This window comes from Gadus macrocephalus, chromosome 19 (genome assembly GCF_031168955.1).
Source record: "Gadus macrocephalus chromosome 19, ASM3116895v1".
In the NCBI taxonomy this organism is placed as follows: Eukaryota; Metazoa; Chordata; class Actinopteri; order Gadiformes; family Gadidae; genus Gadus; species Gadus macrocephalus.
The window spans coordinates 4,040,010-4,056,531 of NC_082400.1; the positions used below are offsets into that span (position 1 = coordinate 4,040,010).

A 16,522-nucleotide genomic window follows, 5' to 3' on the forward strand; every position below is an offset into this window, starting at 1 on the left:
CAGTAGCCGCGTTTACATGGACACATCTATGCCGCATAGATTTCTATGCGGCATAGAAAATGGTCATGTATACGCCTCATTCGGAATACAATTATCTGTGCGGCATAGATTCTATGCCGAATAGAATAGGTGGTGTAGTCCGTTTTAAATCGCCATGTATACACTTATTCCGCATGGATTGGGGTTTAACTTAGAGCAGCCGCAGTAGTTCGCAATTGGTCCACTGAGCTCCGTCGGTACTTTTAAGCACACCGAACTTCACCGCTGTCAAGGAAAGTGGATTTATTGCCTGATTCACGTCTTTGTTATCACTCCGTAAAAGTAGTCCGGTAAGCGTGTCCGGTTGCTAAGCGACGGGACATGGGTGTTTATTAATGACGTGTCCGCGCGTGTCCGAGATAACTGTAAATGAGTAGGCTACTACTAGTACATTTGCAGGCTGAACGTTAAAATACTTCTTAACTTAGAGAGATGGCAGCTGCAGTAGTGCGCAATTGGACCTTCGAGGATTCCTGGTCACTAAATTCCCGTAAGACCACTCTCTCCCACCAGTCTTGGCTGCGGACTCGCATCCAAATTCCTCTTGTTTGCGGCGGAGCTAAGGGTAAATATAAAGATCTGACGAGAAATTGACGTTGCTGCGCTGTCCTCCTCCTTCTTAATTGAAGGAGCAGGCAGAGAAAAGCTCTCTCCTGCTGTGCTTTCATTCAAAAAATCCCCGATAGTGATAAGACATCCATTATGTCGCCGCCGGTCTAGAGACGTGTCAGGTGTGCGCGAGAGACATAACGGACACTTTTGTTACTGCCATGTATACAGTACATTCGGAACACATTTTAGGAACAGATCTATGCCGCATAGAAATCTATGCGGCATAGATCTGCCATGTAAACGCGGCTACTGTTTGGGAGTAACAGAATACATGTAGGGCCTACCGGCGTTACGTATTAATTGTTTGTATGTTCAGATTTTAATTGGACCCCAGGAAGACTAGTCTGCCACTTCTGCGACAACTAATGGGGATCCATAATAATCCGTGTGTGGTTCGTTCTTTGAATATTCCGATTTAAAACAAAATCAGAAAAACCAAATAACAGTCGTTTTTTGGTTTTTCTGATTTGGTTTTGAAACGGAAAAGGGGCAAAAGGAATAAACAAATAAACGGAATTTTTCAGTTTTTTAAATCAAAACGGGAATACTGAATAATCCAGTTGCTTGTTTTGTTTGTGTGATATTTAGATAAAACCACAATGAATGCCGGGAAAAAAATACATATAAAGACGTTTCAAACTTTCCATTGAGTCTCGCATTCTACAATGGCTTTATTGTTTTCCGTGGGAGCCGGCGACTTTTAGTCTGCGAGTGGACGATATGACCGTGGAGAAGATCGCCATGATATTCCAGGTGGCTGTTTACTAAGAAACCTAGCTGATCCTGTTGCTTGTTTTGTTTGCGTGATATTTAGATAAAACCTTGCTATGGAAACAGCAGAAATTTCGACTCTACGCCTCCTCCTGACCAGGTGTATGATTTACGCCTTGGTCAAGGTGCGGCCACACCAGACGCGTATTTCGCGTACTTCGCGTATGAAATCGCCATTTTTTCCATAGGGAACCATTGGTTTACGCGCGTATTACGCGTATTACGCGTAATATGCGTATGAGCAACATTGTACGCACGTATTGCGCGTATGAGGCGCGTATATGTACGCGCTATACGCGCGTAAAGTGCGTATATCGCGTACATTTCAAGAGTTCAAAAAATTTAACTTTTTACGCTCATACGCATGACGATTAGCCGTATTGCCCAATCAACGTTGAGCTTGACCCGACGTCACTGGCAGAGAGTAGTGAGCTTGGACAGAAGCATACGGCCGACATCTTTCTTTATTCTGTGTGGAAATAGTAACATAGTTACGCCATTAAATGCTTTTATGGAAACATTTCTAGCGAGAAATGTGCATTTTACTTTCATAATGTTCGCTCGGTGAATGTGAAGGATGTTTGGTTTGATAGTTATGACGAAGAGGGAACGCTCCGTTCACTTGCATGGACAGAGTCTCTGGTTACTAAGCAACCTCAACGTCTTGGCGGACTATTTCTCTGCTGATCAACACTACAGACAATACACGAACAGAAATTGAGGTGGATCAAAATATCATCGTCGCCGTGTGCGGCCGTCCTTTCCTGTACGACACCACGATGGTGTCGTACAGGGACAGGAACAAAACAGAGAGGGCGTGGGTCGACGTGGCAGAGGATATTGGCGTTCCTGGTAAGATCAGTGAATAATGTGTGTGTGTATTTTGCTTGGCTTCAGCTATCGGTTGTGTTCTACTATGAAAAAAGTTAGCGCCGGTTAGCGGTAGCACCAGTTAGCAGTAATATTAAGTGATACTACTACAACAGACTGTCCCGCTTGTCAGGTTACACAACTTAATATGTATATATGTTCTTGTCAGTGGACAGGAGGTGGAAGTCACTCAGGGACAGGTATAGCGCGTATTGTGCGTATGCGACCATTTTTGACACAAAATGGTCAAGCAACATTATACGCGCGTATCTCGCGTAAAAAGTACGCGAGATACGCATCTGGTGTGGCCGCACCTCTGCGAGTGGACGATATGACCGTGGAGAAGATCGCCATGATATTCCAGGTGGCTGTTTACTAAGAAACCTAGCTGGTCATAAAACATTAAAATACATCTAAATGACAAGTAGCCTACATATTGTACAATAGGCTACATAGAAGAAGAAAGAAACTAGATTTCTTCTTCGAAGGTTGTGCTCCACACAGAATCTCCTCACCGTCATAACGGAGCACTTCGGTGCACCACATTGCTTTAGAGCGGTACTGATCTCGTCGTGTGTCTTTCCATTGTCAAATAGTTCACGAATAAAATCCCCATATGGTGAAGTGCGGCCATAACTAAGGCTAAATATAATTGGACAGTCTATTGCTGGTTTAGGTGGTAGGCTCTTTTTTTTTCGCTCGCTGCGTTCTGCCTTCTGGTGTAGCCTACAAATGTATCTATTTTTGTTTTTCTTGTTTTTTTTGTTTTTTAAAAAACCAACAAACAAAACACAAACACAAATGAAATGCCGTTTATTTGTTCATTCCTTTTTTTCTCTGCCTTTGCAAACCTTCAATCCTATCAAGATCTTCTCTTGACTCTCGTTCTCCTCTTCCTCGTCGTCCTCCTCGCCTAGCTCCCACCGATCCACTGCCTCTCTGTCCTCTCCCTCTCCCTCTTCCTCTTCCTCTTCCTCTTCCTCTCCCTCTTCCTCTCCCTACCGGCGTTGAATCGCCTGATGATGATCTCTGACAATGGACGTCGAAAAGTAAACGGATAAAGAATGTTTCATTACTAATAAGCACATAGTTCATGCGTTGTAGTAGAGTAATATAAACTCTAGCCTGCTAAAAGTTATAGGCCTGCTATTGCTGATTTAGATTGAATCTTTCTATTTCTCTACTGATTGTCTCGACAATGCAACATTAAAAGTTACTTCCGACGGGCCGTTTGTCCGACTTTTCAAAAAGGAGGCGCATTAGGCCGACGGTTCAATATGCCGAATAGGCCTACAAATAGGTTAAAGAGTATTATACCTCTGGCACATACTGCCCACCGTAGTTTTTGGACAAGCGAGCACTATTAGTTTGAATGCAATATACAATTGTACCACTAGATGGGAGTAATTTTTACACAATGTCCCTTTAAAGACAGCAAATTGTCATAATAAATCAATTTGTAATAAATAGTCTTTTTTTTTTCATTCAAAAAAGATATCCCCAAAAATAATCCAGAATGCAAAATTGTTAAATAATTGTAGCTGACACAGAAACAGTACCAGATGAAAAGGAAACTTCCAGGTGTACTTTTATTTTGAAATTTCACTCAATAATGCATACTTTCTGAACCATATTACATGGGGGACGACGTCTAGATTTGTTCCCTTAAATTAGAATATAATGTCACTTTCAAGGTCATTGTTCAACCGTTTCAAACCTGCCTCTTTGGCAGAAATCTATAGATTACAAAATGGTGATTAGAGTCCAGGGTCAAAGGTTAAACTAAACTCAATTAAAAAGTTGAATTCACGTTCAGTGACCATGAAACAACGGCCGCCTCAACATCTTAAGTTTAAAAATGTGTTTGAGTATTACGATTTAAATCTTAATTAAAAAAAATTGACTACGATTGTTGACTTACTCCAGAAAGGCCAACAGGGGCCACCATTTGAACTACGGATTGGGAACACCATGGACTACATCCCCACCAGACAATTCATTAAAAACATCAACACCCACAATTCTTCATTCTCAATGTGTCCAACATGCTGACATGGCAACAAGCCTAACAAACACACAGGCATCGGTGCACACAGTAGAAACAACACACACACACACACACACACACACACACACACACACACACACACACACACACACACACACACACACACACACACACACACACACACACACACACACACACACACACACACACACACACACACACACACACACACACAAACCGCAGGCATTGGACAAATCAAAGTCTTGTTTGATAATTCAGCACATAATGGATTCACGCGTAGCGGAGAAAGAATTTGGACAGAATATATGTTGTCATCTTATCTGTATAAAGTTTAAACACCACAATCCACTTCCTTTTGGCACTGCTTTCTAAGGTTCTGTTAATAAAGAGATGAAGTATGTACCATCTTATGACCTTTCGAAAGGATGTCAACAAAGAGAAGAGCATTTTTAGTTAAGAATGCATTAATACAGGCACAGCAAGACTCTTCTAAACAATGTAAACTTCTCATGTATTTATATACCACACTTGACACTTGGGTTTCAAATAAAAGGAAATGCTTTAAGATGAACAGTGCGGTTTAATATAACTGTAAACCACAACTACAGTGTACTTGGAGAAAATGTTATTTCTGTGATTTAGGACAAAAAAGACAAAATAATATATAAAAAGACAATATTGGGATGAAATAGATTAATTAAGAAAAGGTTTCCAAAAGAAGTGTAAGATTACAGATCAGATTACAGATTGGTCCCGGAGATTGTCTCGAGTGAAGGCAGGAAGTGTGGGCGGTCCCAGGGGTCCATTCATAAAGTTGAAAAAATGCAGTTGTCATGACAACATAATAGTTTGGACGTGGGTAATATGAGATTAAGAGCGTTTGAGATTACCGGTGCTTTTCTACAAGCATAATCGAACCACACTAGGATATTAGACAGATTATCTTTCCATAGCCTATCTATAGTCCATAATCTGTCTGTCTATGCAATTATTTGATCATGGAACATAATTGTTGTAAATTTCCTTCTAAATCGGATGAGAAATCAACATTTGCCTCAGCACGTCTATCGTCCAGGCATCACCCGATTCTTGGTCTGTAATTCTGCAGTACTTCCTTGATTTGAATGTGGTCTGACACGGTCAAGCCGTGTGCATGGGGCACTCTAGTGCAACAAGAACCACAGTTAGATGAGTTTAGATTGGATTAGATCCATTGGAGGGACAAAGCAGGCCAGAGCAGCAAACGCACAGAGCACAGACGGCTGCTCCTCCACGTGGGCGTGACGCCCAGCCTCTGTAGCGACGCATGGCTGCTCTAGTGGTGATCAGCAGCTATGATACAGACCATCTTATGTGGCATTAGGTGGTGTTCAATCAGAGGATGCTGAGGTTGTACTAAACACCTTCAAACAGCACTTCTAACAGTGTTAGAACAGTAACAATAGTACAAATTAATCATGGATGAATATAGAGAAAAATACAAATCAAATAATGATAATATAACATATATTTTAGACAAAATGAATATTTTCTTTTTAAATGGAACGCTATTCGATTAATCTCCTTCTTAATATATATGTAATATATGATGGTTACATGTGGGTTGCTCGATACTTCACTTGGTGTGTAAAGCAGGTTCCCATTTACGCAGTGTTAGCTCGCTACCGCAAGGGCGATATTAGCCGCTATTTTATTTGAAGTGACAGAATAAGAAATGAAATATTTAAATTGATAATGTATGATGAGGCTTGGTGTGATTAAATTAGAAACAATGTGTATTAAAAAGCTGATTATGTCAAGGAAACACATCAGGTGTATCAGGTGTAGAAAACAATACTCTGCTTGAACCAGTTCAGCCAAGGCAAAACACTAGTTCCGAACAATACTTTTACCTTTGACTAATTCATAATATGGCCTTTTTATGGATAATACCTTTAGACATTAGACATGAAAAGCACAACTACTAGCAATACTGGTTGTCTCAATGGTCCAGTATTGGTGCGTTGCCTGCAATGGACCTACAAGCTAACTGCAGTATCACTACTGTGCTGAAGCCATAGTGGATGCAATCTGAATCGGCTGTTTTGTTTCTACTGGGCTGTGTCTATGCCATCAAAACATGTTTAACTTTGGAGAAGGCAATACAAGACACACAATGGTGATTCAATGGTATAATTCTAGTGTACCCATATCCAAACACAAGGAAAATAAACATGTTGTAACGGTAGTGGTACCAACCCACCTGGTGTTGTATCACCCTAATGTTACTATGGTAACTCAAAAAAAAAAATATATATATTGTATGTCAATAGCTCAGGTGACCAGACAGATCTTCAGACAAAATGGCCATAAAACAATTCCCTAAAGCAAATGATTCACATGTGGAGCATAGCGCGAGAGACATCTCAGTATGATTGCAATGCTGATATTATTAATTACATCTATCAGGACTTTTTAAAGGCTGTAGATAGAAAATAAAGGGGAAACCACTTCAGGGCTAGATGCTTGACACATGGATCATAGGCTGTAGCGTCTAGCTAGGACCTTAAGCTAGCTACCAAGGAACAGTCCTCCACTATACTCGTCCTGGCCCCACTCAGTGGGCTGACCTGTGACAGCCCAGTGTTGCCACTATGGGGAGACAAAGTGGTATCAGTGTAACATTACAATGCAGAGGGAGAGCGTGATAAAGAGGGGAAGAAAACACAAAATAAGAGCTGGTCTGTAGACAGACCGCCGAATAACCCATGACGGTAAACCAGAAGACTAAGGAATGGTCTAACCAGAATTTGGGAAACATAGGGTGTGATTGGATGAGGGGATGGTAGACGGTTGGTTTCCTGAATGTCATCTAACATGCACATTTCTTCTCATTGGGCTGGGCGGGGCTAAGCTTGGTTGCTCCGTTGCCATTGGCTGGTTCTGCGGGGGGTTTGTCCACGCACTGTTCCATCCTCTTCATGACCAGGTCCAGCAGCGTGATCACCGCCTTGTCCACCTCCACCCCCGTCGCTGCACTCGTCTCAAAGTACGGGATCCTAAAGAGGACAAAACACAGCCATATCACAGTCAAACAAGTACGGTGTCCTGCCGAGGACAAATTACACAAGACAATTACAGTCACACCAAGTAAGGTGTCCTGCAGAGGACAAAACACAGCAATTTGACATGCAATCCAAGTAAGGTGTCCTGCAGAGGATAAAACGCAGCAATTTGACATGCAATCCAAGTATGGTGTCTTGCAGAGGAAGAAACACAAGATTATTACAGTCAAGCTAAGTAGGCCTACAGTATAGGCCTACTGTATAGCTATAAGTAGACAGTAGGTCCTCGTTTGTGACCAGGGTACACATCAGTAGCGCTGGATGCTAACACCATGGTGCAGCATGGGGGGTTTGTTTGCAGGGATAGCATGTTAGCGTGAGACCTACTTACCCGTATTTATCAGCTAGCTCCTTGGCCTGTTTCTCCTGGACCTCCCTCTGGTCGGCCAGGTCAGCCTTGTTCCCCACCAACACGATGTCTGGGTTCTCACAGTACGCATTAGCCTGCAGCTGACCTGGCATTCAGAACAGTAGCGTTATCTCACGTAGCATTCAGGACAGTAGCATTAGCATGTAGCTGACCCATTATTTAAAACAGTAGCCTGTGGCTGGCCCAGAATACTGAACAGAAGAGTTAGACTGTAGCCGACCGAGCATTCGTGTTAGCCTATGGCTGACCTAGCATTCAGAACAATAGAGTAAGCCTGTCGCTTACCAAGCATTCAAACGCCTACCTGTTCGTTAAGACATGTATCTGAACACACTGTAAGTCATTTTGGATAGAAGGGTCAGCAACGTAATGGTACTAAAAAGATTGAAATTAGTAGCAGAAGAACAAGAAGTATGAGGGACAGAAGGAGGAGGAGAAATGTAGTACTGTAAGGAGGTCAAGAAGCATCATAAGACTACAGTTGTAGTCTTATACAACTAATATGCCTGCTGGCTAACAATGGAACATTACAGAAATGTGGATTTATGTGCACTGTCCTTTGAATAAATAAATGAAATTAAATAAAAGGTAGCACAGTGGGAGCCGAAGTGAAGCTGCAAGAGGGGAAGAAAGAGGAGGAGGAGGAGGAGGAGGAGGAGGAGGAGGAGGAGGAGGGGAAGGAGGGGAAGGAGGAGGAGGAGGAGGAGGAGCGTACTCATCCAGTTGCGGACGTTGAGGAAGCTCTGCTGGCTGGTGAGGTCGAACATCAGCAGGAAGCCCATAGCATCCCTGAAGAACGCTGTGGTCAGACTGCGGAACCTGACACACACAAACACACACACACGTACACACCTGTAGTCTTCCGCTAAACTGGAACCAGGATTAATAATTCAACAATCACATCTCACAAAGTACATACTTGTAGCAAGTACATGGCCTGTCGGTGTGTGTGTGTGTGTCGTCGTCACGTCTTTCAAGATGTTGGCCTTTTTTTTATTGTTTCTCTACATCTTATTGTGTTGATCATTATTATGTTTCATTTGTTTACTTTCTAGTTAAAGGAGAACCTGATCCCAACAGGTTCTGAGATGATCGCCTGAGATTGCTCCCTCTAAATGTTAAACTCACGCTGTTACATACATCGTGGGCCTGGTGATCTACAGGTGAGCCTGTTGATCACCATGGAGAATCCACCCAAACCCAAACCTAGTCCCCCCTGACCGGTCCAGGTCCAGGACGAGGGGACAGGTTAACTCTGGTTAACTTGTAGTGCGGCCGAGCTCGGCCTTGTGATTGGACAATCGACCTCAGTGGCCACTGGCGGACTCCTCTTGGTTTGGAGGGGGGGAGCTGGCGTCATGATGACGGGCGGTGGGGGTCTTACCTCTCCTGGCCGGCTGTGTCCCAGAGCTGCAGGTGGACCTTGAAGGTCTTCCCCGCGGTGGTCCCATTGGGGTTGGAGGCCGTGTACACCTGAGGAGACAGCACTAGACCGATCAGAGACCACCTGACCCCCCCTCGATCAATCATAGACCTGAAGTGAGGAACTTTGTAGAATAGGAGGCATTCACCCCAGGCAGCCATCTTGGTGCTTTTCCACCATTCCAGGTAGAATAAAAACAACTGGTTGCTTGGTAACTCTAGAATGTTTGGTCAAGAAGTAGCAAGATGATGGGAGGGACTTAAGATTTCATGCTTTTTGGACTTTAGATCACGTGATTGAAACCCTACCACGAGACATGTTTCACAAGGTCTGGCAAGTCGGATCTCTTCATCCCCTTCTTCACTCTTTTTTCTTTCTCACCTCTTCTTCTCTTCTCCTTCTCTATCCCCATCTCGATGTCGCTCTTTTTCTTATCAACACGATAACTTCCTCTCTCTGTCTGTTCTGTCTTGTTCAAGTATCTGCTTTATCTCAGTCTCTCTCTCTCTGTCTCTCTCTCTATTTGAATTGTCCACTTATCTTTTCATTTCAATTTCCTTTTTATTTTTGTTTCGCCATTTTGTCTTCCCCCGTTTTTTTTTTTCATTTTAATCATCTCTCACACACGCACTCACACATGCGTCATTCCGGGGATGTCCATTATAACAAAGGACATTTTATTACAGGAGCTGGCAAACAATAGGGCACTGAGACAATGCATCACCACGGCTACGCAACATATCGCCAGGGAAACACATTGCCTCGGTAACGCATCGCCAGAGCAACGCATCACCAGGACAACGCTACACCAGGGCAACACTTTCATGCGGTTAGGGAAAAACATATTTTAGCTAGCTGCACTTTTGTGTTGGGAAGGGATGCGGTAACTCACCACTCTCTTTTCCCTGAAGTCGATGCCGACTGTGGTGATGAACTTGGGGTTGAACTTGTTGTCGGTGTACCTATAGAGGAAGGTGGTCTTCCCCACACCGGAGTCCCCCAGAGCAAGGAGCTTTATAAGGTAGTCATAATCCCCATCCGTCATAATTAGGAGTGCGATGAACCTGCAAAACAGCACACACACATACACACACATTTAGTACAATGGAAGTAGTATGGACCGGAGGAAAAATTCACAACAACACACATACACACAGAAGAAAGGGATTACGTGGGGACCAGGGTGAACCTTCACGCGCACACGCACACGCACACGCACACACACACACACACACACACACACACAGCGCGATTCTTTAAGACACAATAGACATGTGAGGGGGAATCAACTGGCAACAGTTAAGTGCAATGTTGTGTAACTGTCACAATGATTGCATTTGTAGCTTGAACTATTAAATTATTGAGGATTGAGCAAAATACCATCGTGAGTTGGTTAGTACAGTGAAAGTCTGGGTGAGTTTTTAAACAGTGATCCAAAATCCAATAATCAACATGGATTTAATGGGTGGTGTGGACCCATTCAAATGGGCTTGAAGGAACAGGAGGACATCGTAGACTGAAAGGACATGAGATTGCAAGTAATTTACAGATTTTTATTTTCCATTCATTGAGATACCTTAACTTATCTCTTATTTATCTTCTCACATCACATCTTAAAGGAATACTCCTTTAATATATTAGACTTCCCCTCTGTGAAATTATGAGCATGCACCATGTTTCTGTCCACAAAACAGCAGAGTTATGGAGCCACCTTGATATTAACCTTATTGTGCTTTCAAAAGGGCACAGGGGGATTTCATTACGCCTGTCTGCCAATTCCCAGACTGATTTGATTTGGGGAATAAAGATATTGTTCTTCTGTTGGTACCTTACGGACATAGTAAGAAGCAGCAGTGATTGGCTATGTAATGTTATGATTCCCTCATCTCTTAAAGCCAATCAAATAAAAGGTAATCTTGAAGCCATTTACTTGAAACAAAGTGACATAACATCCCAAACATATTGGGGCCAACTATGCCTGGTATACTGAATGTAGAGAATGCAGTTGTTCTCATTTACCGAGGTACAAATACTACTATTACTAGAAGTTATGTTTTACAGCAGGGATAATCCTTGGGCATTGTATTACAAACTACAAAATAAATATATATCATACCTAATAAGTATATCCCAGTGTCCACCCTAATATGGGGGACAGTGTGTACGATAGTACATATAGATAATTAGCCTAAGTGGTTCATCACATACAAGCTATACTCTCTGCTCTTTATTAAAGAACATTATTTAACATTATGACGCATTTCTTAAAGATGATTACTTTGTTAATTAAGAGTATCTCAATATTTACTATTATGATGTATTTTACACATTTCTGAATCAGGACAAATCCTCCTCATTGCTAGTGCAGTGGTTACAGGTTAGGACTTTCAAAGTACTTAGTACTTAGACTGGACAAATCAATAGGATCCCCCACTTGCCCTACCACTGGCCAAAGACACCACTTTCCACATAGAAGTGTGACATGTGAATATATATTCAACTTTTACTGAAAATGGTAATATATTCTGTTTACTGGTTATAGTCTGATGATGTTTATGCGACATTGTGTGCTCTTTGCATTTAATGTATGGATGTTTATTCTGGAAACAGACAGACAGACAGACAGAGAGACAGAGAGACAGACAGACAGAGAGGAGGATGATACGTATCTGAGAAAGACAGAGACACATAAAGTGCACATTAATATTTCATCTGTGTTTGTGAATGCATGATTTCAAGTGAGTGATGAGGTTAAATATAAAAGGCAGTCTGTGCTGTAGAAACAAAGTGTATATTTCAAATGTATTTTCCATGTCAATCTAAAGTAAGTGGATTTGAATTGAGAGTACAGTTGGCTGATATATTGATACTATACTATTAATATCCTGATATAAGATGAAAAAAATTAAACCGTTTTTGTAAAGATATTTTCACAGCAATGACTACCATTCTTGAATAAACACTCTTCACCAATTAAATGTAATATTGCAGTATTGTGTGAAAGCTGTAGTTCCTGGCGCGCGTGCGTGTGATGCGATGTGCGTGTGCATGTGCGTGAGCGTGTGCGTGTGTGTGGGTAGCCTGTAGCTATATATTTAGACGCTGAAGTCATGAGACTCTCATTCCCGGGAAACACAGAGGACTGGAGGGCAAGGCGAGCCAAGACACACACAGCACACAGCCCCCAAACTAGCCAAGAAGCCAACTGGACAAGAAGCTAAAGACAAGCTTTCAATAAACTAAAGACAAGCTTTCAATAAACTAAAGACAAGCTGTCCTAGAAGCTAAAGACAAGCTATTTAATAAGCTAAAGATCAGCTAGGCAAGAAGCTACCGACAAGCTTTTCAATAAACTAAAGAAAAGCTGTCCTAGAAGCTAAAGACACGCTATTTAATAAGCTAAAGATCAGCTAGGCAAGAAGCTAAAGACAAGTTATTGAATAAGTTGAAGAAAAGCTAGCCAAGAAACTAAAGTAAAGCTAGCCAATGAGATAAAGAGAAGCTAACCAATAAACGAAGGAAAAGATTGCAAAGAAGCTGAAGCTGAAGCCAAGGACATATGCAAAGTTATCTAATATGAAAATAATTATTTGAACCATTATTTATAGCCGTTGATGCCATTACCAGGTTAGCATGATCGAGGTGTGAGGTTAAAAGGGTTGCCGAAATATTTTGAATAAACAAACACTAACCTAATTATTCAACTAAAGAAATACATGACTCACTCAAAATCCAAGACTGCTGCTGTTTCTGTCTTTCGACACTCTTCACAAATGTCTACATAGTTGTACAAAGAAGAGTCAGGGGTGATGAATTTGGACCCTACATAGAATACTGGGAGACTGTGGTCAAGGGTTTGTATCCAACATGCTACTTTTGACAGGTGATACACTGACAGTCACCACACCATGTTGTACAGGGATCCAAGGTAGTATTCTGTCCATCTTTATAAACAGTTTTCTTTTACATACATTTTTCATGCACAATTTTCTATATCTGTTTTGCCTAGCCATACTTTTGTTTCATAGCTATTGTTTCACAGTACAATCGTATGGCCTAACATGAAGCACTAATGAGACAGATGTGTATTTCCAGGCCTTCTTATCCACAGAGCGTTCTGGCTTCATGAACACAACTCTCCACCGCTACCTGGCTACCACGGCAACAGCATGAGGGGAAGGAGAGTACAACAAAGTGCAAAGAACAAAGGAGAGTAGGACAGAGTGCAGAGTAAAGAATAAAGTAGAGTAGAATTAAGTGTATAGTATACAGTTAGTATAAATAATGGTAGAGTAGAACATATTAGAATAGGGAACACAAGTACATAGAGTAAAATAGAGTAGAACATGTTTACATATGAGGAGAGAGGAGGAGAGGGGACAAGAGGAGAGAGGAGGAGAGGAGATGATAAGAAAAGAGAGGGGAGAGGAGGATGAGAGGAGACGAGAGGAGAGGAGACAAGAGGAGAAAGGAGGAGAGGGGAGGAGACAAGAGGAGGAGAGAAGAGAGGAGAGGAGACAAGAGGTGAGAGCAGGAGAGAGGAGAGAGGAGAGGACGCAAGGGGATAGGGGAGATGATAGAAAAAATGAAGAGGAGAGAGGAGACAAGAAGAGAGAGGAGACAGGAAAACCATCGTACCACAGCATATGTCCCGTGATGAGGAGCGGAGACACTGGACGTCATTCTGATGTTCCACAGCCACAAACCCACACGTTACACACAATGGACCCAGCTAAGTATCAAGGAGGCAACACACACTCATCCATGCATGGTCTGAGGGCTGCAACTAATCAGACCGATACTGTCGACTTTTGAACATTTATTGGGCTCACATTTTCACATGAGGCTACTCGATTCGCTGGCTCGTACTGATTCATACACTCCCAGCTTGTGTACTCATGTTATTTCCACAGATTTCGTTACTATTGATTGTAATCAGGAGAGGTCCCAGTGCTCTTTCTGTTGTGTTCCACAGCTCCAGGTCCCCCATCACTCCAAACAAGATAGAGAAATAACCCAAAGAGGTCAAACACAAAGGTCCCTCAACACAGAGACCCAAATGGCTCCGGTGGGGTGAGAAGGTCACCTGTTGGGCCCTGAAGGCCCGTGCTAAGTGATCTGAAGCCGATCTGACCGGCAGTCTGAGGGACGTTGTCAAGACCCACGTTGACATTACCAATCCACTTATTCAGCTTCTGCAATCAATTACCCTGCCAGGGATGGCTATTGATCTGTGATCAGCCGGACCTTGTCCAAAAGGCCCAGACATAATTTGTTTAGCGCTAGGATAGACAAGACTGACCATTAACATGACAATAATGAGGTCAGGCCCAGAGGTACCCTGCATCCAGCCTCTACTCAGATCTATTGCTTTCTACTCTTCTTTCTCTGTGTCTCCGTCATCACAAAGCACCGCTCTATTGATGTGCACTGTAAAGTGATTGTTTTCAACTCAAGTTCTGGGTATTCTAGCTATTCTTCTAGCTATATGTATTCTAGTTATGTGTATTCTTGCTCTCTGTATTCTACATTTGAATTCTAGTTTAATATAATCAAGCTATCTATGTCCTATATCTATGTATTATGGTTCTTTGTGCTCTATCTCTGTGTTTTGTGGTTCTGCCTGCTGTATCTCTATGTTTTGTGGTTCTGCGTGCTGTATCTCTGTGTATTGTGGTTCTGCATGTCCTATATCTATGTATTTTGTTTCTGCAGGCTCCATCTCTGCGTATTGAAGTTCTTCGTATTCTATCTTTGTGTAATCTTGTTCTGCCTGCTCCATCTCTGTATGTTCTTGTTCTGTGTTGTCTATCTCTGTGTATTCTGGTTCTGCCTGCTCTATCTCTGTGTATTCTGGTTCTGCGTGCTCTGTCTCTGCGTGCTACTGGGGTACCAGCAGTGGGTGCCAACAGGGAGGGAGGTGGCTGACATCTGTAGAAACAGCAGACACCACCACTCAAAGGTCAGACGGGAAAGAGAGCCAGAGGAGGGATTACAACAAGGTGCTAGGGGGAGGGGCTACAGTAGGAGGAGCAAGGATACAGGAGGTAAGGATACAGGAGGTAAGGTAAGGGCAAGTACTCAATTAAAAACGAAAACTCCGGATTTTCATCATACGGTCATACACAGATTCAGCGTAGAGAAACCAATCACCAGCAGATCTGGCACAAAGGCACCATGCCAGGTTGGTGAACAACACCACTCTCATGTCTGTGTCCCTGCCTGTCCCTTCCCCTTTATAAACAACACAAACCCTCTGCTGACAGACGCGCTCCAGGTAGAAGGTAAGGACATTAGGGACATTAGGGCGCGACCCGAACATCAATGGTCTGAATCAGGGTCGAGCCCTGGAGCTGGAACAACCAACATGTGAACGGTGTGAGACCACACAATGCTCACATGAATCCTGGAGCCTGACCCCTGACCCTTCCTTCAGTCCATATAAAGACGTGCGGGTGTGTGTGTGCGCGTGTGTGTGTGTACATGTGTGTGATCTAGTGTGTCAGATTTGTTAATTGACCCGTAAGTTAACCAATGATGAATCCATCCCGAGCAGAGGAGGACAAAGAAGACAAGAGGAGGCGGGCTGCCTGCATCACACGATTCAGACCTTACCAGTCGATTACAGAGTGTACAACCACAGCACCCCGGATTTAAAACCCGATCATAAACATCCTGAACACGTGCTTCTGCGCCGGTGACCCAGCTAAAACCATTAGCTCCGTGACAACTGGTGATCTTTATAATGCGAGATGATGTGTCGATGAAAAGAACATGATATATGAACCTCAGCGAGTCATTAACCAACCGCGGTGTAGGGTCCGAGGCCGTAGGTACGCCGGTGGTGTAGGGACCGAGGGCGCAGCTAAGCCGGTGGTGTAGGGTCCGAGGCCGTAGGTACGCCGGTGGTGTAGGGACCGAGGGCGTAGCTAAGCCGGTGGTGTAGGGACCGAGGGCGTAGCTAAGCCGGTGGTGTAGGGTCCGAGGGCGTAGGTACGCCGGTGGTGTAGGGTCCGAGGGCGTAGGTACGCCGGTGGTATAGGGACCGAGGGCGTAGCTACGCCGGTGGTATAGGGACCGAGGGCGTAGCTACGCCGGTGGTATAGGGACCGAGGGCGTAGCTACGCCGGTTGATACAGAGGTGGTGTTGATACATCTGTACTTTTGGTGAATAATTTCTTTATAAGTGGTGACAGGTGTATTAATAAAGTTATTATTCAAATCACTGTCATCACCGTCAGCTAGACCAGACTAGTAGAGGGAAGAGTGGACACCATGTGATTTGACACTTTAGCACATGAATG

General features: G+C 43.2%; 1 protein-coding gene across 1 annotated transcript in view; it reads right to left on the bottom strand.

The window, feature by feature from the left end:
• Window positions 1–3,862: 3,862 nt before the first annotated feature.
• Window positions 3,863–16,522, bottom strand: part of rab27b (RAB27B, member RAS oncogene family) — a 20,193-nt gene continuing 7,533 nt past the window's right edge. Inside the window, exons 2-6 of the mRNA XM_060038990.1 lie at window positions 10,111–10,282; window positions 9,180–9,268; window positions 8,511–8,614; window positions 7,757–7,880; window positions 3,863–7,359 (exon numbers count right to left, since the gene is read on the bottom strand). Of these exons, the coding sequence (XP_059894973.1) occupies window positions 7,173–7,359; window positions 7,757–7,880; window positions 8,511–8,614; window positions 9,180–9,268; window positions 10,111–10,263 (657 nt within the window). The 5' untranslated portion in view covers window positions 10,264–10,282 and the 3' untranslated portion in view covers window positions 3,863–7,172. The remainder of the gene's footprint in view (window positions 7,360–7,756; window positions 7,881–8,510; window positions 8,615–9,179; window positions 9,269–10,110; window positions 10,283–16,522) is intronic.